This window comes from Echinops telfairi, unplaced genomic scaffold, assembly GCF_000313985.2.
Source record: "Echinops telfairi isolate 266 unplaced genomic scaffold, ASM31398v2 ScPeMD7_22;HRSCAF=79, whole genome shotgun sequence".
NCBI lineage: Eukaryota > Metazoa > Chordata > Mammalia > Afrosoricida > Tenrecidae > Echinops > Echinops telfairi.
Genome location: NW_022103919.1, coordinates 8,182,518 through 8,205,476, shown reverse-complemented (window position 1 = coordinate 8,205,476; position 22,959 = coordinate 8,182,518). Strand labels below are relative to the sequence as shown.

At 40.9% G+C, this 22,959-nt stretch overlaps 1 protein-coding gene across 2 annotated transcripts in view; it reads left to right on the top strand.

Moving 5' to 3' along the window:
• TSC1 (TSC complex subunit 1) overlaps positions 1-22,959 on the top strand; it is a 78,278-nt gene that overhangs the window by 49,861 nt on the left and 5,458 nt on the right. The window contains exons 9-20 of one of the 2 annotated variants that reach the window (XM_004713232.2): positions 6,651-6,826; positions 7,532-7,644; positions 7,956-8,067; positions 8,413-8,534; positions 10,867-10,936; positions 11,892-11,996; positions 12,264-12,822; positions 13,934-13,977; positions 14,573-14,739; positions 15,667-15,849; positions 16,550-16,660; positions 17,492-17,614. In XM_004713232.2, the coding sequence (XP_004713289.1) occupies positions 6,651-6,826; positions 7,532-7,644; positions 7,956-8,067; positions 8,413-8,534; positions 10,867-10,936; positions 11,892-11,996; positions 12,264-12,822; positions 13,934-13,977; positions 14,573-14,739; positions 15,667-15,849; positions 16,550-16,660; positions 17,492-17,614 (1,885 nt within the window). Of the gene's footprint in view, positions 1-6,650; positions 6,827-7,531; positions 7,645-7,955; positions 8,068-8,412; positions 8,535-10,866; positions 10,952-11,891; positions 11,997-12,263; positions 12,823-13,933; positions 13,978-14,572; positions 14,740-15,666; positions 15,850-16,549; positions 16,661-17,491; positions 17,615-22,959 lie in introns of both variants that reach the window. The other variant, XM_045288502.1, reaches the window with a different exon arrangement.

Below are 22,959 nucleotides of genomic sequence, written 5' to 3'. Positions count from 1 at the left end.
TGCAGACAAGATCCAAGCCAGGATCACCCGGACATTCTATTCTCTGGTTAAAAAAATAGCATATATAAGTTTAAAAAAACAAACAAAAACGAACTTATTATTATGAATTAAATGAAGATTCACAGAACAGATTATCAATGTTAAATTAAAACAATTCATAGGCATTCTGTTTCATTTCATTAATTGCAAGCCCTTGAGTGCAGCTTTACTTGTTCCAAGCATGTACAATTTTGCAACAATAGTACATTTAAAAATACATAGAGTAATGTGGGTAGATGTGGAAGTAAATGTGTGTCCATGTATAGGTGCATCTGTAAAGTCTGCTGCCATAGAGCTGATTCCAATTCCTGGCGTCTCTACACAATAGAGTGGAACTGTTCCGTAGAGTTTTTGAAGCTGTAAATCTTTATGGGAGCAGACTGCTTCAGCTTTCGCTGGTGGGTTTGAACTGCTAACATTTAGGTTAGCAGCCCAACTCTTAGCCTACTGTGCCACCAGGCCTCTGTAGGTGTATTACTCTCGGAAAAGTTTCATTATCTTTCAATTCCATTTTTTCCACAAACCTTTTGAAGCTCCTTTGTAAATAATATCATATATATCACTGTATGTAACGACTCACATAGAGGACAGAGTTATGGAGGCTTCCTGCATTTAACCAAATCACTCCTGGGATTGCATTTTGACTCAAGGACATTGGGGCCATAGGTTAGGGCAGGGGTTGGCAAAGTTTTGAGATAGAAGAGTCAGTCCTTTCCCTTAACAACATTTAAAAAATGACTCGAGTCATAAATATATTTTTAAAAACAAATTAAATCACCACCATCTGAATAATAAGCTTTAAAATATTACAATTGTACTTTAGAGCTACATGTACTTACCAAAGAGCAGCATATGGCTTTTGAGCCACAGTTTGCTAACTGCTGGTCTAGGGAAGCAACTACGTCAGCTGACAACACATGGCTCACTTATCAGTCTGCAGCTGAGTCTGAGAGTAGTGCTGAGGCATTAAAGACTTGCATGTGAACATCTAATGTATAACTATTGGCCTTTATCTATGTGGAGCAAAAGAGAATAATGGGAGACAAAAGCTCAACGAGGAAACCAATCCATGGAACGAATAGTTCACATGGCTTACAACCTTGTTGACCTGAAACCTAAAGAACTAGATGGTGCCCAGCTACCGGTATTTACCATTCTGACCTGAGACAAATTAGAATGTCCCAATTAAAATGGAAGAAAAATGTGAACCAAACTCACTCCTTAAGAAGGGCAAGTCTCTTGGACTGAAAGAGGACCCTGGAGGCTGTCATCTTAAGATAGCCTTTGCACATGGAGTTAGAGCTGTCTCAAACACTAGATTGGCTTACAAAACAGATAGTTTTGAGTAGTGTACTCCCTCAAACAGTGAACTATATGGAACCAAATGCTCAACATTTACTCCCAAAATAGGTGAGACGGCAAGGAGGAGAATGGAGGCCAGATCAGTGAAAACCGAACAAACAGAATGGAAATAATGGCAGTGCTGGTACTTTGTAAAAATTGTTGTTATTGCTAGGTGCTGTTGAGTTGGTTCTAGCTCATAGTAACCCTGTGTACAACAGAACGAAATACCACCTGGTCCTGCCCCATCCTCACAATTGTGACCTTTGAGACCATTGTTGTAGCCATTGTGTCAGTCCATGTTGTCGAAGGTCTTCCTCTTTTTGGCTGCTCCTCTCCTTCGCCATGATGTGCTTTTCCAGAGGACTTGCTCCTGATCCATGTCCAAGGGACCCGAGATGAGGTCTCAGCATCCGTGCTTCGAAGGCACACCTGGCTGTGCTTTTTGGCAGTCCATGGTACTTTAAATAGTATCCTCTGTAGAATCTCCAATGTTCTATAGTCATGTCTTTTTTACTTTACTGTTATGTTCCTTATAATACTTACTTATCTTTCAGTAGTATTTTGGGAAGGGGTACATTTGTTTACCTAACTTGGGAGCCATTCTCATTCAGTAATTTGAAGGTATTGTATTGCCATCTTGCTTCTAGTGTTGAAACCTAAAAGCATCATTCTTTCTGATTCCCTGTATTTGTTGTTATTTTCTTTATGGGTCTTTGTTCCCATAATATTCTTAAATTTCCTAGTGATGTTCCTCTGTATAAATCTGTTCTCTTTCACTGTTCAGTGTGGAAATTCTTACCTTTTAAGTTCTAAAAAGCGCCGCTTGATTCCCTTTCCTCCATTGTCGCTCTCGTGCTGGACTTCGGTATTCAGATTGGGGCCTCCTGCACTGGATCTCTTACTTTTCTCGCCTGCTTTTGGTGTTCTTTTGGGAAGACTTCCTTATCTTTATCTTTTTTAATTAAATCATTTTATTGGGGGCTCGTACAACTCATCACAAATCCATCCATCCATCCATTGTGTCAAGCACATTTGTACGTTTGTTGCCATCATCATTCTCAAAACATTTGCTTTCTACTTGAGCCCTTGGTATCAGCTCCTCATTTTTCCTCCTCCCTCCCCTTCCCCACTCCCTCATGAACCCTTGATAATTTATCTTTAGCTTTAAGTACTTTAATTACACTTTTCATTTCTACCATCATATTTTTAATATTTAAATACTCTTTAGTTCTCTGTTCCTTATAGTAGCTTGTTTTTGTTTCACTGTTGCAATCTTGTAATGATGGGTTGGGTTTTGTTTTCTCTGCATAATCTGCTTTCTCTAAGCTGCTTTATTTCTGTTTTGGTATTTCTTACATCTTGAGGCTTTCTTAAAATATCTGGTAATCAGCTTGTGTTTGGCTGGGGAGACAGTAAAGCTCTATTCACTGGGGTGGGACATGTAGATTTTTAACTTCACTGTAGACTGATTGAGGCATTTGCTGAAGATACTAATACCAGTATTGCTTTGTTTTTGAGTTAGGTAGATATCGTAGAAAAGAGTCTTCTCTCCACTCTGGTAAGGACTGCCACTGGTAGGTAAAGAGGACTGGTGCTGGGGAAGAGATCATGGTCTTGGCATTCACAGTGTCTATGTGTTCACCTAATCCCCTTATTTGGAACATTATTCATGCCCTCAACTATTTCTGGAGGGCCTCAGTTCAGAAACTCTTTGTTTTACCCCAGATTTCTAGTGGGAGGAGTGCTGTTGCCGGGGGAGCGTAAGGTTGGGCAGGAGAACTAGGGGGCTCGGTTTCTCCCTGTTCGCCTTATTTTAGGTGCTCTCACCTACTCACTACTCTTCTTCAGTTCCAAAAGTGCTTGATGCTATAAATGCTGTAACTTTTTAAGGGTACTGCAGTATAAAGCAGATTAACTTGGCTTTGAAACGTTGGAAGTTTAGGATTCCACTTTCTTGACTATACTAATCCAATTACCATTTGCCTCTCTTCTTTGCAGTTTCAGAATCTTTTGTGCTATTTCCTCTTCCATTCTGCTCTGGTGGGGATGCACACGCACGTGCACACACGCAAATATATCTACTTTAATCTTAATATATATCTGTTCAATTTTAAGTGTATATTGGGTGAGGGTTTCGAAGGTTGTACAGTTTTCCAGTGTTCTGTGTTTAGTATGTTAACTTTGAAGTCTCCTTGGTTAGTTTATTGCCCCTCATTCACCTTGGATAGGCAAGGGGCACTTTTAAAGAGAGCTCTGAATCAAAACAGAGACCAAATGAAACAAAGGAGAATAAGGAGCTAAAATGCAGTCATCTAAGATCAATAAAGTTTTTTAAAATAGAGAAGAGAGAAGTAGATAGTGGAAGAAGAAGATGTAAAAGAAATAAAACCCTAGAAAAAAACAACTCGCTGTTAATTGAGTCAATTCTGACTCATAGTGATCAAGTAGAACTGCCTCCTAGGGTTTCCAAGGTTGTAAATTTTATGAGACTACCACGTCTTTGAGCAACTGATGGGCTCAAACCACTGACCTTTAGTGAGCAGCCTAGCTCTTTAATCACTTTGCCACTAGGACTCCTGTGAAAGAAATACTATAAGCAAGTTTGCTAGAACTGAAGGACATGAGTTTTCCAGATTGAAAGAGCTTACTTCATGGCAAGCTCAATCAGTGAAAGTACCAGCAAGTCTCAGTATTGTGAAATTTCAAACCACCAGGAATAAATCTTTCAGAGAGGAAACAAAACAAACACATATATGTTTCAGAAATCAGAATTAGTTTAGCTTCTAGAACGCTTTTAAAATTGAGGAAAGGGTTTTCCATTCTAAATTTGCAATTTAGATTTCCATCCTTAGCCAAATGGTGCATCAAGTATCTATGCAATTTTCTGCCTCTCTTTTAACTGTTGTTCCACTAGCCACTGGAGCTTGTATTCCATCAAAACAAGAAAGTGAAATCAAGAATCTGGAGAAAGACACTGGATGTCCAGAAAACTGGGAGCCTGACTCAGGAGTGGTCAGGCAAAGTCCAGACACCAGTTGTGCAGCAGTGCCAGAGAACAACAGTCCAGGCTGAAGCAGCGAGGAGCGAGCCCCAGAAGATGGGAGCTGTTCAGGGAGAGAACGATTTTGATGGATTATTTTCATTCTATTATATAAAATTGTACTGTAGCACTTTTAAATAGTAGGTGGAATAAATTCTTTAAGAATTAGCAATAGAAAAAAAAAGAATTACCAATTGAAATAAAGAAAAACTAAGAGATTATCCTGTTCCCCATAGCGGGGGGAAAAAAAAAAAAAGAAGAAGAAGGAAAGAAAATTAAAGCTCTACACAAGTTAAATCAAATAAGAAAGGGAAAGCATGGCTCAGGCATGAATGGTACTTTATCACTTTGTTAAGATAATTATTGAAATCTGCCCACCCCCCAGTCCCCACCTCCAAAGACATTAAGAGTTTCGGACCTACAGAGTGTTTAGAAACATGATGAAAAGGTAACAGTTTAGCTAAAAGAAGAAGGAGGAACCTCTTAGTATTATTTTGACTTTTTAAACCATCATATATTACATAGACTCTTAAAGTGCTACTGAATGTATGATACACTTGTATACCTCGGAGAAAGAAAGGTAAAAAATCCAAATAAACTAACATTCAACTGATTAGAAGATGCTTCCCAATTTGAGCAATATTAAAAAGTGAAAAGTCCACCTAAGAATCAGTGCATATATTACTTCAGTTAAAAAAAATATCTAAATGCATTCTCGTTTTCTTCTCTAACGTCAATCATCTTCTGTGTACTTAAGTTTCCTGGCCCCTGCTCTGGCCTAATCACGTTCAGTCACAAGGAGAACAGGTGAGGAGTCCACGCTCACCAGTGAGACCTCAAGCAGGCAGAGCTGGTACATACATGGCAAGCTGAGCAAAACGGAGTGGTTGGCTCTCCGGCCCTGAGGTCCTTTGTTTCTGTATTCAACATGGCATTTTTTAAGCATCCAGGAGTTGCGAGCATTTTAGAGCAATTGTGTGGGATCGGCTTTTTTAACCATAAAGCTTTGGAGTACCATTCTTACTGCTGTGCTGCTCTCTGTGATCTTTGGAGCTTCAGAATCTGTCATTAGTAACTTAGGACTATGTATGATAGGCTATCTGCAAGAAAGAAAAGTTAGACTTGAGCAAGCATAACAATATAAGTGTTCTGTTAAGTATTTGCATTTAAAAATATTTGGAAAATGTTGAGTTGAAAGGCAGAAACAAATATCATTCCCTAACTTAAATTTTTGTAATGAAAATATTTAGGGTAGTCATAACTACTTGTGGGTATTTGTCCTTTTCCCATTTACTATCCTGAGCATTTTGAAAGAATGATTTTAAAAATCAGCTTTAGTAATATATCAGAAACAAAAACCCACTGCAATTCTGACTCATAGGGACTCTGGATGGGCTTTCTGAGATTGCAGATCATTATAGGAGCAGATAACCTTATCTTGCCCCCGGAATGACTGGTGGGTTTGAACCCCGACCTTGAGGTTAGCAGTCCAGTGTGGGCCAGATGGCTACAGTTTATAAAATAAAATTAATCAATTTGATCTGTTTTGACAAATGTCACAATCATCCTAAAAGTTTCTTCATGCCCTGTGTGGTCAGTTTTCTCCCCCAACTCTTGGCAGCCATCAGTCTATTGAAAACATGACTTTTCACGGTGGTGTAATTACATTTCTTTTATAGATTATGTTTCATTGGTTGGGCCTTGGTTATTGCCTTTCTTCTCTTACTGGCTGTGCTATAAGTTGAACATGATTTTCTATCTTGGTGTATGTCTGTCCATGGGCTAAATTCTTGGAATTGTAAATTACATAATGGGACTCTTTAGATAATTTTTTTTTCTTTAGATAATTCTTTAAATATTCTATGGGCTTTCTCTAGGCTTGAATATTTCTGGTCTTAGGAGGGAGCAGAACCCTGAGGCACTGATGAGATCTTGAAGTAGCCTTCAACTGCCTAATAGTTTCCAAACCTTTCTTTTGGATTATTATTGTTTTCTGGGAGATTATTTGTTTGGGGGATGCTTTGTTTGCATAGTTATGTCCTATTTTGAAGCTTTGTTAAATGAATGGCTCATTCTTTATGTACTGGTACTGTTTTGTAGTTGGGTTGGCATGGCTCTACCTTGTTCACTGCTAAACCAGTTTAGGGGCTGGCACGGAGTTGGCCTGCTTCAATACTTGGCCGAATGGATTAAAATTGCATTTCTTGATTTTCCTTGCCTGTTCCAGGTGGAAGAGATTAGAAACGCATGATGTTGTAATTGAGTGTGCCAAAATCTCTCTGGACCCTACAGAAGCCTCGTATGAAGACGGCTATTCTGTGTCTCACCAAATCTCAGCACACTTTCCTCATCGCTCCGCTGATTCTACCGCCAGCCCTTATGTTGACACACAGAATAGCTATGGTAAAAAGGGACTTTGGTACTTATCTGCTTTACAACTTTGTCTCTGGAAAGCATTGTTTTTTTGTTTACTGTGTTTTCTTTTCCTAGAATCAGACTTAGCTCAGAGTTCAGCAATTTTCCCCAAATAATTAAAGTGAACTTGCCTCCATTTTTCTCCTAGTTAATGCTTCCTTCAAGTTCTAGAGGTAATTATAATTTAGAGTCTCATGTTCTTGGCTTCCTACTCGACTATGGTATGCCAACAGATTTGAGGATTTCTCTTCAACAGATTAAGAGGGGAAATAGTATTTGATTTCTGGACCTCACCTCATAAGAGAATCTTGCCAGTGTGCAGACACAATGAGATCCTCATGTCTAAAGCATTGCTATAGTTGTAGCAAATCTGAACGACTTAGAATTAGGTTCATATAAAAAGTCCAAAGTTTATCCATAGGCTGCACTTGCTAAAATTTCAATTCAGATTGTGCTTAACTAGGTATCACACTTTACTGAAAACTAAAAGCCACCAGATTTTATTTTTTGGAACATTTAAAGAACCTTTTTTTAAAAATAATGTGACTTTGTCCCTAAGGTATCAGGAAAGCACTCAGATTTGTTCATTATTGAGAATTTAATATTATCAAATGGCCTAAAGAATCTTAGTTTATTATCAGAATAATCTACAGCCACATATTAACCCCATGTTTTCTTTTCCTTCCATTCTAGGGACTGCTACTTCTACCCCTTACTCCACTTCTCGGCTGATGTTTAATACGCCAGGGCAGCTACCTCAGACTCTGAGTTCCCCGTCAACGCGGCTGTTAACTGAGCCACCGCAAGTATGGTGTAACATTGTGTGCCTGCTCTCTTCTCTGCTAGCTCGTGAAGCTGGCCATTGGGGTCAGAATGTACCATGTGGTTGGAAAACTCTCAAACTGCTCATTTTAGGGATCAATCATATTACCAAGGAATGTTGCCACTTGGGTTCATTTTGGATTTTAGCAAAATATAACTTAACAAATCTATAACTCATTGCTGTCATTAGAGGCCTTTTTAACTTTGAAAAGGCTCCGTGTGAACTGAACATTTGTTCTGGATATAAGTTGTGTGACAACTTAGTGCTTTATTAACACGTGTTCTTACACCCTAGCCTACTCTTTGGAGCCCAGCTACGGTTTGTGGTATGACCACTCCGCCAACTTCTCCTGGAAATATCCCGCCTGAGTTGTCACAGCCCTACAGCAGAGTCTTTGGTCCAACTGGTAGGTATGCCTTAGGATGGATTTAGTTCATTGAGTTTGACTTTTATGATAGAAGGAACTGTGCTTTACATCTGATACTGAGTTTGGGGGCCACTTGCCATAGTTTTCCTATTTTAGGGGGCAGGCACTTAGCACAATAGTTTTCCTATTTTGTCGGGGACACTTACCTCTGGGGTTTTCAGAAAATGTAAGATAAACCTTAAAAACCAAAACAGACTAAACCAGAGACTGATCTAGGTCCCAGAAAGTTAACTCTAGCATCTTTATTTGTAGTGATAGTTGGACTGAAAACAATCAGAATTTTTTAAATAGTTTGGTTATATATATTTTGCCCTTATGTCTCAGTAGGTGGAAAAGGGACCCCTCTGGGGACCCCAGCGACCTCTCCTCCTCCAGCCCCACTCTGCCATTCGGATGAATACGTGCACATTTCACTCTCACAGGCCACAGCCACACCCCACAAGAAGGTATGTGTCAACTCACCTGCTAGTTCTCTGCCTACTGCAGAGAACTGCTTACCTTCTCACTCTGTAAAGCCTAACTGCACCACATGGTTTTTTTTTAATCTAAAATGGGATGAGCTTGACTCAGAACGAGTAATTGAAAATAGAATCCAACCGATCTCAATGTGTAATGTGCAGAAACCTGAGGGTTCGCAAATCTTCCAGGGTTCACTAGGTCAAAACTGTTTTCATAGGAACACTGAGCCATTCTTGACGCCTGTGTACTGAGCCGGCATTTGCACCAACATTACAGGAAGGGTGGTGGGCAAGGTGGCACGCCGTAGCATGAATCCACATTGGATTCTTTCCTGCCTGTTCGTAAATAGGCGACTTGCAGAAGTTCAATGCAAAGGAATAGAAATGACTAGTTCTGTTCAGCCATGGCCCTTGGGAACACACATACACACACTGTATATACTCATGGATAAGCCGAGTTTTTCAGCACATTTTTTAATGCAGTTTTTGTGGTAAGATTAGGTACCTTGCTGATTTCGGGTCAGCTTATACTCGAGTATGTAGGTATATAAAAGACTTTGTGTGCCCAAATGGAGAGCATGCATAAAGCACTTCCAGGCCATACCGTAATGCATGACTGCTATCTGAAGCACTTGTGATTATTAGAATTAAGAGCTGAACTAGTGTCTTTTTAATTTTTCATGGAGTACCAGTTTTTTTTGAAGGAACAACTAATACACTACATTTATAGAGACTGATTCTCTTGGCAGGCAATTTCTCAAATGATGAGGTGAATCTGTCATTTCAAGTTAAACGACCAACAGTATTTGTAGCCAGTGATAAAACAACTTCTCAGTGAAAATTAAAATAACAAAAAGCATGCATCTGCGACCTTCAGCTTGATAGTGTCCCAAGACTTTTCTCTTGATGTTGAGAAGTCTTGTGGGGAGAGGGTGTTTGGCTAATAATATGTGATCTGAGCCAATGGAATGTGTCATCATTTGAAACATCCGCATAGCTTGGTAAAACAGTATTTTCCAAACAACCAATATGTGATGTTACAGAAGCATGCTTAAGTAAAAGGTGCTTTCGAGGTAAAAAGTGCTGGTGTTTAGTTGCCCTGGAGTTGCCTTGGACCCCTGGTGACCTTATGCATAGCAGAGCAAAACTTGAACCTTCCTGTGCTTTCATTGGTATGGTCAGAGTTCATTGTCATAGCTCTTAAAGTGCAAGTAGTGCCAGAAATTTTAACCCAGTATGAAAATGGATAATAGTTTCAGAGTCTACATTGTAACTAACCTTTAAGAAACCCCTGTTGTGATAAGAGCTCGCAACACAGTGAATCCAGGACAGATAAACCCTTTAGGACCAATAATGAGAGTAGTGATACCAGGAGGGTAAGGGGAAGGTGGGGAGGGGGGGCAAATCACAATGATCTACATATAACCCCTTCCCAGGGGGACAGATAACATAAAAGTGGGTGAAGGGAGACAGTGGTTGCTGTAAGACATGAAAAAATAATAATAATTTATAAATTATCAAGGGTTCATGAGGGATGGAAGGTGGGGGGTGGGGGGGAGAGGATATGAGGAGCTGATACCAAGTAGAAAGAAAATGTTTTGAAATGATGATGGCAACATATGTACTAATGTGCTTGATACGATGGATGGTTATATAGATTGTGATAAGAGCTGTAAGAGCTCTCAACAAAATGATTTTTTTAAAAAAGAAAAAAAAACTTTTCTCCCTGTTGAGTTTGGATGTGACATCAAAAAGATAATATAGACAATTACCTAAAAAAGTCTGTTGCATACTCTATTTTTTTTGCAATGCCATGCCTGTGCAGCGCCAGGTTTTTTTGTATACTTTAGCCAAAGCAGCATGGTGCAGCAGGTTGAATACAGAAGCAGGTGGAGTCCAGCTTATTCTACTAAGCCAGATATTCATGACTTTCGTAAAATGTCTAACAGTTTCCCTCTTTATGAAATATATTTTTAGTTTAAGAAAATAAAGTTATTTTACATGGAATAGATGTGATTTATGTTAACATGTAATGGGTTTGTTCTTTTTAATTGCCCTTAATGGAGAAATAATTTGTAGTTTTAACTTCTAATACAACTACTATCAATAGATATAATCTAGATAAGCCAAAGCACTTGGCATTTTCAATAATTGTTTCAAATAATGAAGATAATCTGAGGCCAAATAGTTTGGAGTGTTGATTGCTGGACTAACCTTTAACTCCTTTATAATATGTTGAAAATTATTTAGGATGTTGTACATGAGAGAACATTCACAAAATATTTTTGCCTTCTGATGCAAGTGGTACTTATCTTTTCAGGAAGAGAGAACAGAGCCTGCACGTCCCTGTCAACACAGACAACAACATCGTCCCAGTGACCGAGGATTAGGTAAAATCTCTGTGGGTGAGCCTTGTTTGTCTCTTTTCATTGGGTTAGATGTGTGTAAAGCAAGGTAATTCTAGAATCTGTAAAACTCGGAAATTTAGAGGCAATGAAACAATGAGTCAGTAATTCTTTTTTTTAATTTTTTTTAAAGTCATTTTATTGGGGGCTCATACAACTCATCACAATCCATACATACATCAATTGTATAAAGCACATTTGTACATTTGTTATCCTCATTATTCTTTTTTTTTTTCTTTTCAATTATCCCATTGAGGGCTCGTACAAATCTCATCACAGTCCACACATACATCCACTGAGTCAAGCACACACGTACACCCGCTGCCCCCATCAATCCCAAAACATCTGCCCTCCACCTCAGCCCTCAAGAGTCAGTAATTCTTAAAAGCCAACTTAACCAGTAGTACCACAAAAGCTCTTGAATTATTGCAAAGAAATACATAAAAATTTTTTGATCTGATCAAATGATACAGTTTTACCTGTTCACTGAGACATTGAAAATAAAGAATTGTATTTTCCAGGGGATTATTACATATTTTTTGGTACTTTAATGAGATCAAGCCCCTGGATGGTACTGTTGGCTCAGCACTGAACCATTAGTCAAAAGATTGATAGTTCAGACTCACCCAGAGGTACCTTGGAAGAAAGGCCTAGAAATCTGCTTTTGACAGATCACAGCCTAGAAAGGCTTCTCAGGTGCATTCTGCTCTGCACACACCAGTGAATGTCAGTCAGCACGGACTCGACCGCAGTGGACTTTTTAGGCTCCTCGGATGATTTATAGTAGCTGAGCCTTCTCGATTAAGCCACCGGAGAGAATCCCTTGCCGACTTTCCTGTCCAGGGTGAAGAGTCATACTGAATGACAGTATAAACCATTTCATAGTCTCAGGAATTACAGGTGTGTGTGTTTAACCAGAGCTGTCTTTGTTCCTATTTAGAAGAAACACCGGGCAGCAAAGGTTCTGTCACTCTAAGTGATCTTCCAGTGTTTTTAGGTGATCTGGCCTCTGAAGAAGATAGTATTGAGAAAGATAAAGAAGAAGGTAATGTGTGGGGGGTTCTGTGCCCGGGAAATGATGAAACTTAATTCTTGTTCCGCTGTGAAACCGTTTCGTATCAGTACACATAAGGTGACCTGGTTTTACTTCCCTTGGTTGGAGGCGGGCAGGGGGCGATGGGTGTTACCCTAGCCAAGGGATCTTTTTCCTTTCTGGGTGACCCTGGTATGGGGCAGCATGATAACTCAAACTCCCTGGCCTGATGCAGACGAAATATTTACCGTGGTTTCTCTTGTGTTCTTCCCCTCCCAGCTGCAATCTCTAAAGAACTCTCTGAGATCACTACCACGGATGCAGAGCCCGTGGTTCCTCGAGGTGGCTTTGATTCCCCTTTCTACCGAGACAGTCTCCCAGGCTCTCAGCGAAAGACCCACGCAGCAGCCTCTGGAGCACAAAGCTCTAATGTGAACCCAGAGACGTTTAACTCCTCCCTGGACAAGCTCGGGCCTGACACACCAAAGCAAGCCTTTACTCCCATAGACCTGCCCTTTGGAGGTGTTGATGAAAGCCCTGCTGGAGCCAGGGAACGCCACACTTCTTTGGAGACAAATATCCTCACTCCCAGTCCTTTCAAAATCCCACCTCAGAGGGGAGTGGGCTTTGGAAGTGGGCAACCTCCCCCATATGATCATCTTTTTGAGGTGGCATTGCCAAAGACTGCCTATCAGTTTGTTAGTGAGAAGACGGAGGAACTGTCAAAAAAAGTAAAAGGAAACACAGAGGAAAAGTACCTGCCCTCTACCTCCCCAATGGAAGTTCTGGATAGACTGATACAGCAGGGAGCAGATGCACACACCAAGGAGCTTAACAAGTAAGGCGCTGGAGGCTGGTTATAAAATGCAGAAAATGTACGTTCTTCATGCTGATGTTCAAAGGCAATCATTTCCCTTCCTAGTCTGTCATAGTTCTCCCAGCTTACTGCCTTTTCATGAATTTGTATGTGTTCTATATATGCCCATTAAGTTAGAATACTTCCTTAGTACCTTCCTATCTAAAAAGTGGTTTCGTATTTAGGCCCTTTGTGCCACTGTATTTTGATGATGCTTAGGTATGTTCATATTCACCCTCTTAAAAATTTGAGGATGAGGTTATGCGATTCCAAATAATATTGAAATATTTGACATCGCCTCTTCTTCTATATCTATAATTGTCTAAGAACCTCGTTCCATGTTTGATAGCACAGTTCAATAGGTGGAAAGTTCAGCCATCAGCATTCTAGTGCAAGTTCAGTATTCTCTTACTCCCTCTTCCCTCATAATGTCATACAGGCTTTCTGGGAAAGAAATCTACCCCGGATGCTGTTTTCAACCCTTCCATTGCCTTTTTCAAAAGATATCCAGGGAAAGAATACAGAAATAACTATCTAGAATCGGAATCGCCTGCCATTTCGGAACAGGGTTTGGGGGATGTTACGTTATTTTCCTTCAGTATAGTATAGTAACCTAAGATGGAATTTAATGCACTGTAATATGTATTCTTCTTTTTAAATGGGCTCTGAAGTAATAGGCTCATATAGAAAGTCTACTCATTTCCTTCAACTTGGGTGAAAGTCCCATTTTTAAGCCGAGAACTACTTCCGGTGCCATTCAACAGAAAACAGCTCTGTTTTATCATACATTGCTTTGGAAACCTGGCCAGAAAGCCAGTTCTGCGTTATCAAAGGTAGCTGTGGAGAGCCAAGCTTGGGGCCAGGGCTTTTCCACTCCACTTGGTGGTCACAAATAATGGATGCCCCTCCCCTTGGCAGAGCGCCTTCTCCTTCAAGCCTCTCATCAGGCGTTTCTTGCAACTCCCAGTGGGCTTTGTGTTCCTATGCCATGGTGAATTTTCACTGCAAGGAAATGATTTAAACTAGCTGCAATTAAAAGTCCAGATAAGGTTTTTCTAGGTAAGACTGGTAACTCAAAAAACTTTCTTCCTAGGTTGTCTTTACCCAGCAAGTCTGTCGACTGGACCCACTTTGGAGGTAAAGTTGTTACTATAGCTCCAAATCCAGCCCATGGGATTCTGGTTGGTTCCCAAGTGCATGTTGCCTTTTCTGTCCTTGAAGGGGGCACGTCATAGGAGACAGAACTCCCTTCTTTGCTAGCCCAGCGAGTTATCTGGTTGGCTGAAATGTCTCAACTGTTGCAAAGTCAGCATTTCCTATTTTTAAAAAGTGACAAGTACCATGCGTGTAAGTGAGGTACAAAAAGTACAGATGTTCCTGCTACGCATCCCTCTGAAAGACCGAGGAGAAGTGAATGGAACTGAGAGTTCTTGTGGGGGAATTCACCACTGAAGGAAGGACTTTAAGATACAGATATATAGGTCATCGAGGTTTGTGGGGTTGATCCAGGAAGGGTCCCACATCATATTACTTTGCATTTCTTTAAAGTGAGGCAATTAGGGATCTTATCTCCACACTCCCTGTTGCTATGATCCAAACAGTCCATGGCAAAGTGAGTGGTGATTTGTTTTGTAAGAACTTTCATTTCTTAAGTTAACAAAAATGGAAGGAGGGCTCTGATTGAGCGCCGTGTAAAATACATCTCCACCACCTCCCTCTGCTTTAAAATCAGGCTCTCCTCCCTCAGATGAGATCCACACCCTCCGCAACCAGCTGCTTTTACTGCACAACCAGTTACTCTACGAGCGATTTAAGAGGCAGCAGCATGCTCTCCGGAACAGGCGGCTCCTGCGCAAAGTGATCCGCGCAGCAGCGCTGGAGGAACACAATGCTGCTATGGTGAGGCCTCTCCCTCAGGCAGTGGAAGGGTGGGCTTCACATTCAGGTGGCTTGCAGAAAGCAGTGACTGAGTCAGCTCAAAATTCTTATCCTTGCTTAGCTCCATGCCTCTTAGACAGTTTAGGATAGGGTCCTTCAATCTATGATGTGATGAGAGAAAGGGGCCACATCTCTGGATTCCCTTGCAAGAAACTGGCAACAAATGATTGTTTGTAATGGACTTTGATGGTCAAAGGATCCTTTTGTTTCTTCAATTATGAAACCAGCTGTCCCAAAGCTATCTCATAGCATAAGTTAAGTACAGTATTTCATACCATACAGGACCTGGAGATTGGTCTTAGCTTTACCCCTGGACCTGGAGATTGGGTCTTAGCTTTGCCACTTTCTTGGAAAAAGAAGTTAGTTTCTTGAAGACTTTTACCCATTCTAAAAATGAAAGGGTAATAATTGTGCATCTAATTCATAAGTTGTCGCCGTTAAAAAGATAATGTCAGTGAGCACTTGCTCAGTGCCTGCCCCACATTGTACATGCTAGTCGTTACCATGGGTCTCTTGGGGATGGGGGTGGAAGACACTCATGGTTGAGATAACCTACTTATTCATTTTAATGAACTTAAGCAGTACTATGTAATAGATTTCATTCCAGTTCTGATCTCTAGGGTGTTTGAAATTTGACCCTTGAGAAAGTTCTGTAAGAATCTAATGTGAAAACAAACAAACAAAAAAAAAAGGAATCTAATGTGAAAGTCAGAAAACCTCGCCCTTAAAGCCAAGAAGAGCAGTAGTGTGCTGTCAAGTTCAGAACCTCTGGTTGTGAATTTGAGGGTAGCTTATGACTGTTCAGGTGAAATCTTTGTAACTTCTTAAACTTGAGCAGCAGCATCCCTGTTGGAAGCCAGCTAAAATGACATCTTTGTTCTCTGCTAGAAAGATCAGTTGAAGTTACAAGAGAAGGACATCCAGATATGGAAGGTTAGTCTGCAGAAAGAACAAGCCAGGTACAGCCAGCTTCAGGAGCAGCGGGACACGGTGGTAACCCAGCTCCACAGCCAGATCAGACAGCTGCAGCACGACCGAGAAGAATTCTACAACCAGAGCCAGGAATTGCAGGTATAAAGAGAACACAGGCAAAATAATCAAGGGCAGGAGTGAAAGTAAATGGGAACAGCAAAACAGTTTGCTTAAATGTCATCTCCTTGTTGTCTGAACTAAAAATAAACTATTTTTCATAAATCATGGCCAGTGTATCTATGTCAGATACATTTTGTTGAGGGCAGAGGTTCTCCAACTTTGTTGGTTGACAGCTCCTTGAGTTTACAAACTCCCCGAGTAGCTCAGTAATAATCTTTGGTGCATTTTAGCCAGAATACCTACTTTTAGAAGTAGATCCAACGGTTCAATTAATATTTTATGTTTTAGCAGCTTAGTAGTTATTGTAAAATATTATACAAAAACAGTTTTGTGTATGCTGCAAACTCCCTGCAGCTAGTTCATTGGGTGTCTGACAGACGTCGCTGTGTCCCTCAGTGATTGTAAATTTCTTGCAGTGCATCTGTGTTTCCTGTGTAGCCCAAGGGTTCTTTGGGTGCACAGTTTGGGAACTGTGAATCTAAGCGATTTTTTTCTTTTGTTAAACGATAAGGAACTCATAAATCAACATTTTAAGTTTACTCTTAAAATGAAGAAGTCATCTCTTACTGACCCCAGAACAGTAGAGCAGTTGAGGAACTAGGTACCACTAATCCTGTGTGGGCTGATGGCCAGGTGGACTTGGGAGCTAGCCTGATGATACCCATGTCTCTTTGGGTAGACAAAGCTGGAGGACTGCAGGAATATGATTTCGGAGCTGCGGATCGAATTAAAGAAGGCCAACAACAAAGTATGTCACACTGAACTGCTGCTCAGTCAGGTTTCTCAAAAGGTAAGAGATGCGGCCAACCTTTTTATGTTCTCACACCACCTACTGACATTTTCCCTTCAGACAGGGGAATGAGAATATTTGCATGTCTCTGTCAGGGGTTTTCAACTGAGAGTGATTTGGCCCGCCAGGGGACATTTGGCAATGTGGAGAGACATTTTTTGTTTTCATAACAAGCAGAGTAAGTGGGGTATCTTTGGGAGGGGAGAGGCCAGGGATACTGCTGAATATCCTATGATGCCTAGGGCATGCCCCCTATGGTGCCCCCACAAAAAAAAGAATTATTTAGCCCAAATCTTGGACTCTGCATGTCCTGTGGCACTCTCTTAATACTTTGTTTACACTAATGTAGAACATTTGTTCTTTGGGCAAGTGACTGTGATTCCCCTCTCATCGGGGCTCACTGGACTCTGAAAGTCATGCCCTGCAGCCTTATCCAGCTAGATCTGATGTGTGCTGTGATAGTTGTATCCATTCTCATCTTTGTGAACCTTCTGTGGGTGGCCAGAGCCACAAGTGAATGTACTCACATCCCCTTTGTGTAATACATTTTTAAAAAAAATCATTTTATTAGAGCTCCTACAGCTCTTATAACATTCCATACATCAATTGTATCAAGCACATTTGTGCATATTGTGTAGTACAGCTTTGAAGTGCATTTCTGCCCATGTTTGTTGCTCTGGGCTACTGCCCACCTCAACACCCAACCTGCAGCCATTGTGTCAGGAAATGGGATAATTCACTATCCTGTATCCTTAAAATTCTCTATTTAATGCCCTTTTGCTAGTTTTGTGTCGTCGGAACTTTTTCTTTGTTTGTTTATGTTTTGCTCAGCTCTCCAATAGCGAGTCAGTCCAACAGCAGATGGAGTTCTTGAACAGGCAGCTGTTAGTCCTCGGGGAGGTCAACGAGCTGTACTTGGAACAACTGCAGAACAAGCATTCAGACACTACAAAGGTATGCCGGGACTCAGGTAGCCAAACCCCTATGGTCCAGGAAGTCTGTATAAGACCTGTCATTCATGTAGAGTGGCCGTATGAATCACATGTCCCCTCAAAGATAGGGGGGCGATGGTAGTGTCCATTCCCACTTCTCCCTGGTCTAGGCATACAAGCAGCATCACCCATTGTATAAGCTGATTTCCTCTTAACTGAGTTGCTTTAAAATTAGGTGTGAAAGCCTACTTCCATAAAGACATGTATGTGAAGGTAACTAATAGTAAGTCGTATAGAACTCACTGTCATGGAGTAGATGCTGACTCATAGCAACCTCCTGTGGGTTTCTGAGACTGTAATTGTTGACAGGAGGAGAAAGCCCAGTCTTTCTCCCTTGGAGCTACTGGTGGTTTCAAACTGCTGATCATGTGGATCACAGCCTAACTCTTAGCTGCTCCTCCACCAGAGCTTCTCAGTTCATACAGAGTAACTGCTAAAAGTGTTTCTCTTCACTTCCCCATACTCCCTCTCAAAAAGAGAGGACCCAGAAGGACAGGGGGAGGGGCGGGTTGTGAGGGGCGGGTGGCGATCACTTTGTTTAACTTCTCTCAACACTGGATGGATGGATGCTGGTTTCATGTTATTTTTCTCTTACTTTTAATGTTGAATTTAATTTTAGCAGATGGCGGGTCAGTCCTGGCAGCAAGGCCAGCATCAGGATGATCTTACATTCATTAGCGCCTCACCAGTGGTGTTGAAGCAGAAGTTTTATGCCACTTTGTAAATAGCCTCGGGTAATGTTAGTGAATGAGTTGAGAATGGAATTTTAGTAGTAAATGCTCAGATGCTTCCTGTCATTAACTTTTCCACTACCTCTGGGCCTTATTATTATTTTTAGGATTCTTGAGCCTATGCTTTTGGCTGACGAAAGCAAATCTTCATAATAGAGTTACTTCTTGTTTCTCAGTTGTTTATCTTAAATTCAGGCTGTGAAATGTCAAGCTTTCTTAGAACCAGCTATCACTTATTTTGGAGGTAAAATGACTGGATAAAGAAGGGAGGAAAACTAACTTTGAAGACCAAGGAAACCTATATATGTGTGTCTTCTTTGCATTTCTTGAGAGAAGAGCCTGTGAGTTGGATTCTCCTGTGCTGTCTCAGTGTTTGGTATGAGATACTCCCTGTGACCTTGAGCCCATCTGCTCTCTTCAGATCCTGTTTCACAGCCTGTAAGCAGGGTTGATGATACTAAGGTTTCACAGCCAAGATGCAGCAGCAGCAAATCTAAACTGGCGTGACAGGAAGTTTCGTTATCTTTCTGGACAAGAAGTTTTTAGCCGTTCATATGCAGGTTGACCAAGTCAACAATGGAGGGCCATAATTAAGGGATCATCCTGCCTTACTTAGCACGTTGGTTTTACTCTCAAGCCAGCTCCATTCAGGTGCCCATTCCAAAGAAAGGCAATCCAATAAAATGACATTGCAAACAGTAGCACAGAAATGACATTTGCTGAAAATAATTTAGAAATTGTTTCAGCATTATATCGACGGGGGCCTGCCAAAAATTCAAAGTATTACTACTAAAAGAAGAATCTAGTAGTAAATAAGTAAATTTTTAAAAATTCAAACTGGATTGAGGAGTCGTCATGGTATGAGGATATCATTGCTGATGTCAGATACATCTTGACTAAAAGCTGAGGCTATGAAAAAGTGTTTACCTGTGTTCTGTTGCCTGTACAAAGGCATTTGACTACGTAAAGCACAATAAATTATGGGTCACATTGGAAAGAATGAGATTCCAGAACGCTTACGTGTGCTCATGTGGAACCTGTGTATCAACCAAGACGTGTGCATTTGAACAGAGCAAGGGAACACTTCATGCTTGTATTCTTCTACTATTCTTAATCAGTTTATATGCAGATTATCTAAGAAGCTAAAAGATAGAAAGAAAAATGCAGCAGGAATAAAACTCATTAACCTGCAGTGTGCAGATGACAACCTTGCTTGGTGACAGTAAAGTGGACTTGAAGCACTTACTGAAGAGCGAAGGCTCAAGTATGTATCAAACCTTCAGTACACCTCAACATTAAGAAGACAGTAATGCTCACAACTGAACCTTATAAGTAGCATCATAATAAACAAAAGATTGAAATTGGCAAGGATTTCATTTTACTTAGATCCATAATTAGTGCCTATGTACACAGCGGTCAAAAAAACCAAACGATGTATTGCTTTGGGTGACTCTGCTGCTGTAGACTTCTTTAAAGTGTTCAAAAGCAAAGGTGTCACCTTGAGGATTAACATGCACCTGACCTAAGCTATGGTATGTTCAGTCATGTTAGGCATGCGAAAGCTGGACGATGGACAATGAAGACTGATGAATTCATTTAAATGATGGTGTTGGTGAAGAATATTGACTATACCGTGGACTGCCAGAAGAATGCATAAATTTGTTTTGGAGGAAGCGCAGCCAGGAAAGGTTGGAGGGACATATAACAGGGGAGCTAATAACAAGTACAAGAGGGAAGAAAATGTTCTGGAACTGATTGTCGTGAAGATTGTACAGCTATGTTTAATAGGACTTAACTGTGGCATGTGATATGTGAACCATATGTCAATAAGACTTGCATTTAAAAAGAAAAGGGTAATCAGAATGCTCCTCAGCAGGGAGGATGGTGAGACTGTCTTACATGCTTTGGACATATGGTCAAGAGGCACCAGTCCCTGAAAAAGACATCATGCTTGGCAAAATAGTTAATGCTTAGTTCAAAATTGAAGCTCAGCCAAAAAAACAAAAGGACTCTCAATGAGATGGATTGACACAGTTGACTGTAACAACTATCTCAAACAGCAAGGAATATAAGGATGTCCGTTCTTTTGACATAGTCTTGCTGCGAATCAGATATGACTCAGTGACACCCTACAACATCATGTCAATTCTAAAGTCCTCGGGCTGGTGAGTTCCAGGTTGGCTAAGTCAGCAACGTAGGGCCATCATCATGGACCCGGCCTATTCCACTTTTCTGCACTGCCCTACTTATCCTGTTGATTTTGCCCTTGTGTCAGCTCTGCTCCAAGCTTAGATCCAGCCCTAACAAACGTACATTAACAGCTCTCCGGCGTCTTACTTTAGTATCTTTTTTCATATTATTTTCAAAACTGTTTTCTCTTGCTCTTTCCTTTAATTTCCTCTCTTCATTTTTAATATCTAAACTTTTATTTCATGGCACTTTTAACCTATCTTTTATTTTCTCTTTTTTTCTCATTGTCATAAAACCAGAAGCTGACACTATTCTTACATTTTTCCCCTATGTTTTTCTATCAAATATTATTAGCCATTCCTCCATCATTGCAAAGCAGGCACTTTTGGGGTCTGATTTCCTTTCTTTTAACCTACGAAAGGACACTACCTGATCCCTCCCCCTTTTTGCTTACTGTTGCATTCTCTCTCCTTTCTCTAACACGTCCTCTTCCACTTTTTGATCTCTCCCCTAACACCTAATCTAACCCTCTGCCCGGATTCTTAATACAATCTCTCCATCCCCCCTCTACTGCACCACCTAACAGAGTTAACTACTCCCATTCCCTAGCCCGTCTCAGAATCCCTCAGGAGCAGTTCTCCCCTGTCCTGAAGGATCATTATGAGTCCGAATCAACTCAATGGTGGTGAATTGTGTATTTTCTTGGAGGTATCGAAAGAAGTGCCACTATTCACAACAAAAAGGGATCCCTGGTAGTGCAGTGGGTTAGACATTGGCCTGCTAACTGAAAAGTCAGTAGTTCAAGCCTATCAGTTGTTCCATAGGTGAAGGGTGAGGCTGTTTCTGTCTGCTTCCATGAAGAGTTATAGTCTCAGAAACTTTGCGAGGTGGTTCTACACTGCTCTTCAGGGTAATCTAGGTCAGAATCAACTTGCCAGTAATGAGTTATTTCCAGTAAAGCCCACGTTTGATCATCTAATGCAGAGGTCCTCAAACTTTTTAAATGGGGCCAGTTCACTGTCCCTCAGACCGTTGGAGGGCCAGACTATAGTTTTTTTTTAAAAACCACGAACAAATTCCTTTGCGCACTGCACGAGTCGGCTGCTAAGCAGGACATGCAGTGGCTGCAAAAACACCCGGCAGGTGGGATAAATGTCCTCGGCGGGCCGCAGTGTGAGGACCCCTGATCTAACATTTCCCTAAGGCCAGAGCTGCGTGGCACAGCCGGGACGACTAGACGATCTGACCCCTGTTGCTGAGTCTGACCCTATGGCCCTTCCCCTGGGAAAGCAGTGAGACCATAGCCCTCCTCAGGTAGGAGGCAGCCTTGTGTAAGTTCCTCTACGGCTTATCTTCCTTGTTACGACCACTACTATTAATAGTCTTCTCCTTAAAATTTTAAGAGATTATTGCTTTAATTGCGATTATGATCTTTAAACACATACACACAAATGTCACGCAAGCTTGTTAGGGAAGTGTCCTTTCTGCTCTTTTTTCTGTGACGTGTGTATACTTGTTTTGCCATCTCAGCTGTTTGGATCTGTCGGCACCTTGTCAAAGTACCTATCTGCAAATGCTGCTTTGCCTGAGCAAACTGCTTCCACGTGTTGTGTTTTCAGCTATACTTTAGCTAATGTTAGAGAGGCGGAAAAGAGCAGGTCACCTGCAGTATTGCTCAAATAAAATTATTTTTACTGGGTGTTTTGTGAATGTGTGTTTGCATGGTTGTACTCGTCACATACTGTATATACTCGTGTATAAGTTGAGTTTTTCAGCACTTTTTTTAGTATGTAAATTTTGTTTTTTTCTTTTTAAAATCATTTTATTGGGCGCTCATACAACTCTATCACAATCCATACACACATCCATTGTATCAGGCATTTGTACATTTGTTGCCATCATCATTCTCAAAACATTTGCTTTCTACTTGAGCCCTTGGTATCAGCTCCTCATTTTTCCCCTCCCTCCCTGCAACCCCCTCCCTCATGAACCCTGGATAATTTATAAATTATTTTGTCATATCTTACACTATCTGACGTCTCCCTTCACCCACTTTTCTGTTGTCTGTCCGCCAGGGAGTGGGTTATATGTAGATTCTTGTAATAAGTTCCCCCTTTCTACCCCACCTTTGCCTTCCCCTCCTGGTATTGTTACTCTCATTATTGGTCTTGAGGGGTTTATCTGTCTTGGATTCCCTGTATTTCCAGTTTTCATCTATACCAGTGTACATGTTCTGGTCTAGCCAGATTTGTAAGGTAGAATTGGGATCATGATACTGGTGGGGAGGAAGCATTAAAGAACAAGAGGAAAGTTGTATGCTTCATCAGTGCTATACTGCACTCTAACTGGCTCGTCTCCTCCCCTCGACCCTTCTGTAAGGGGATGT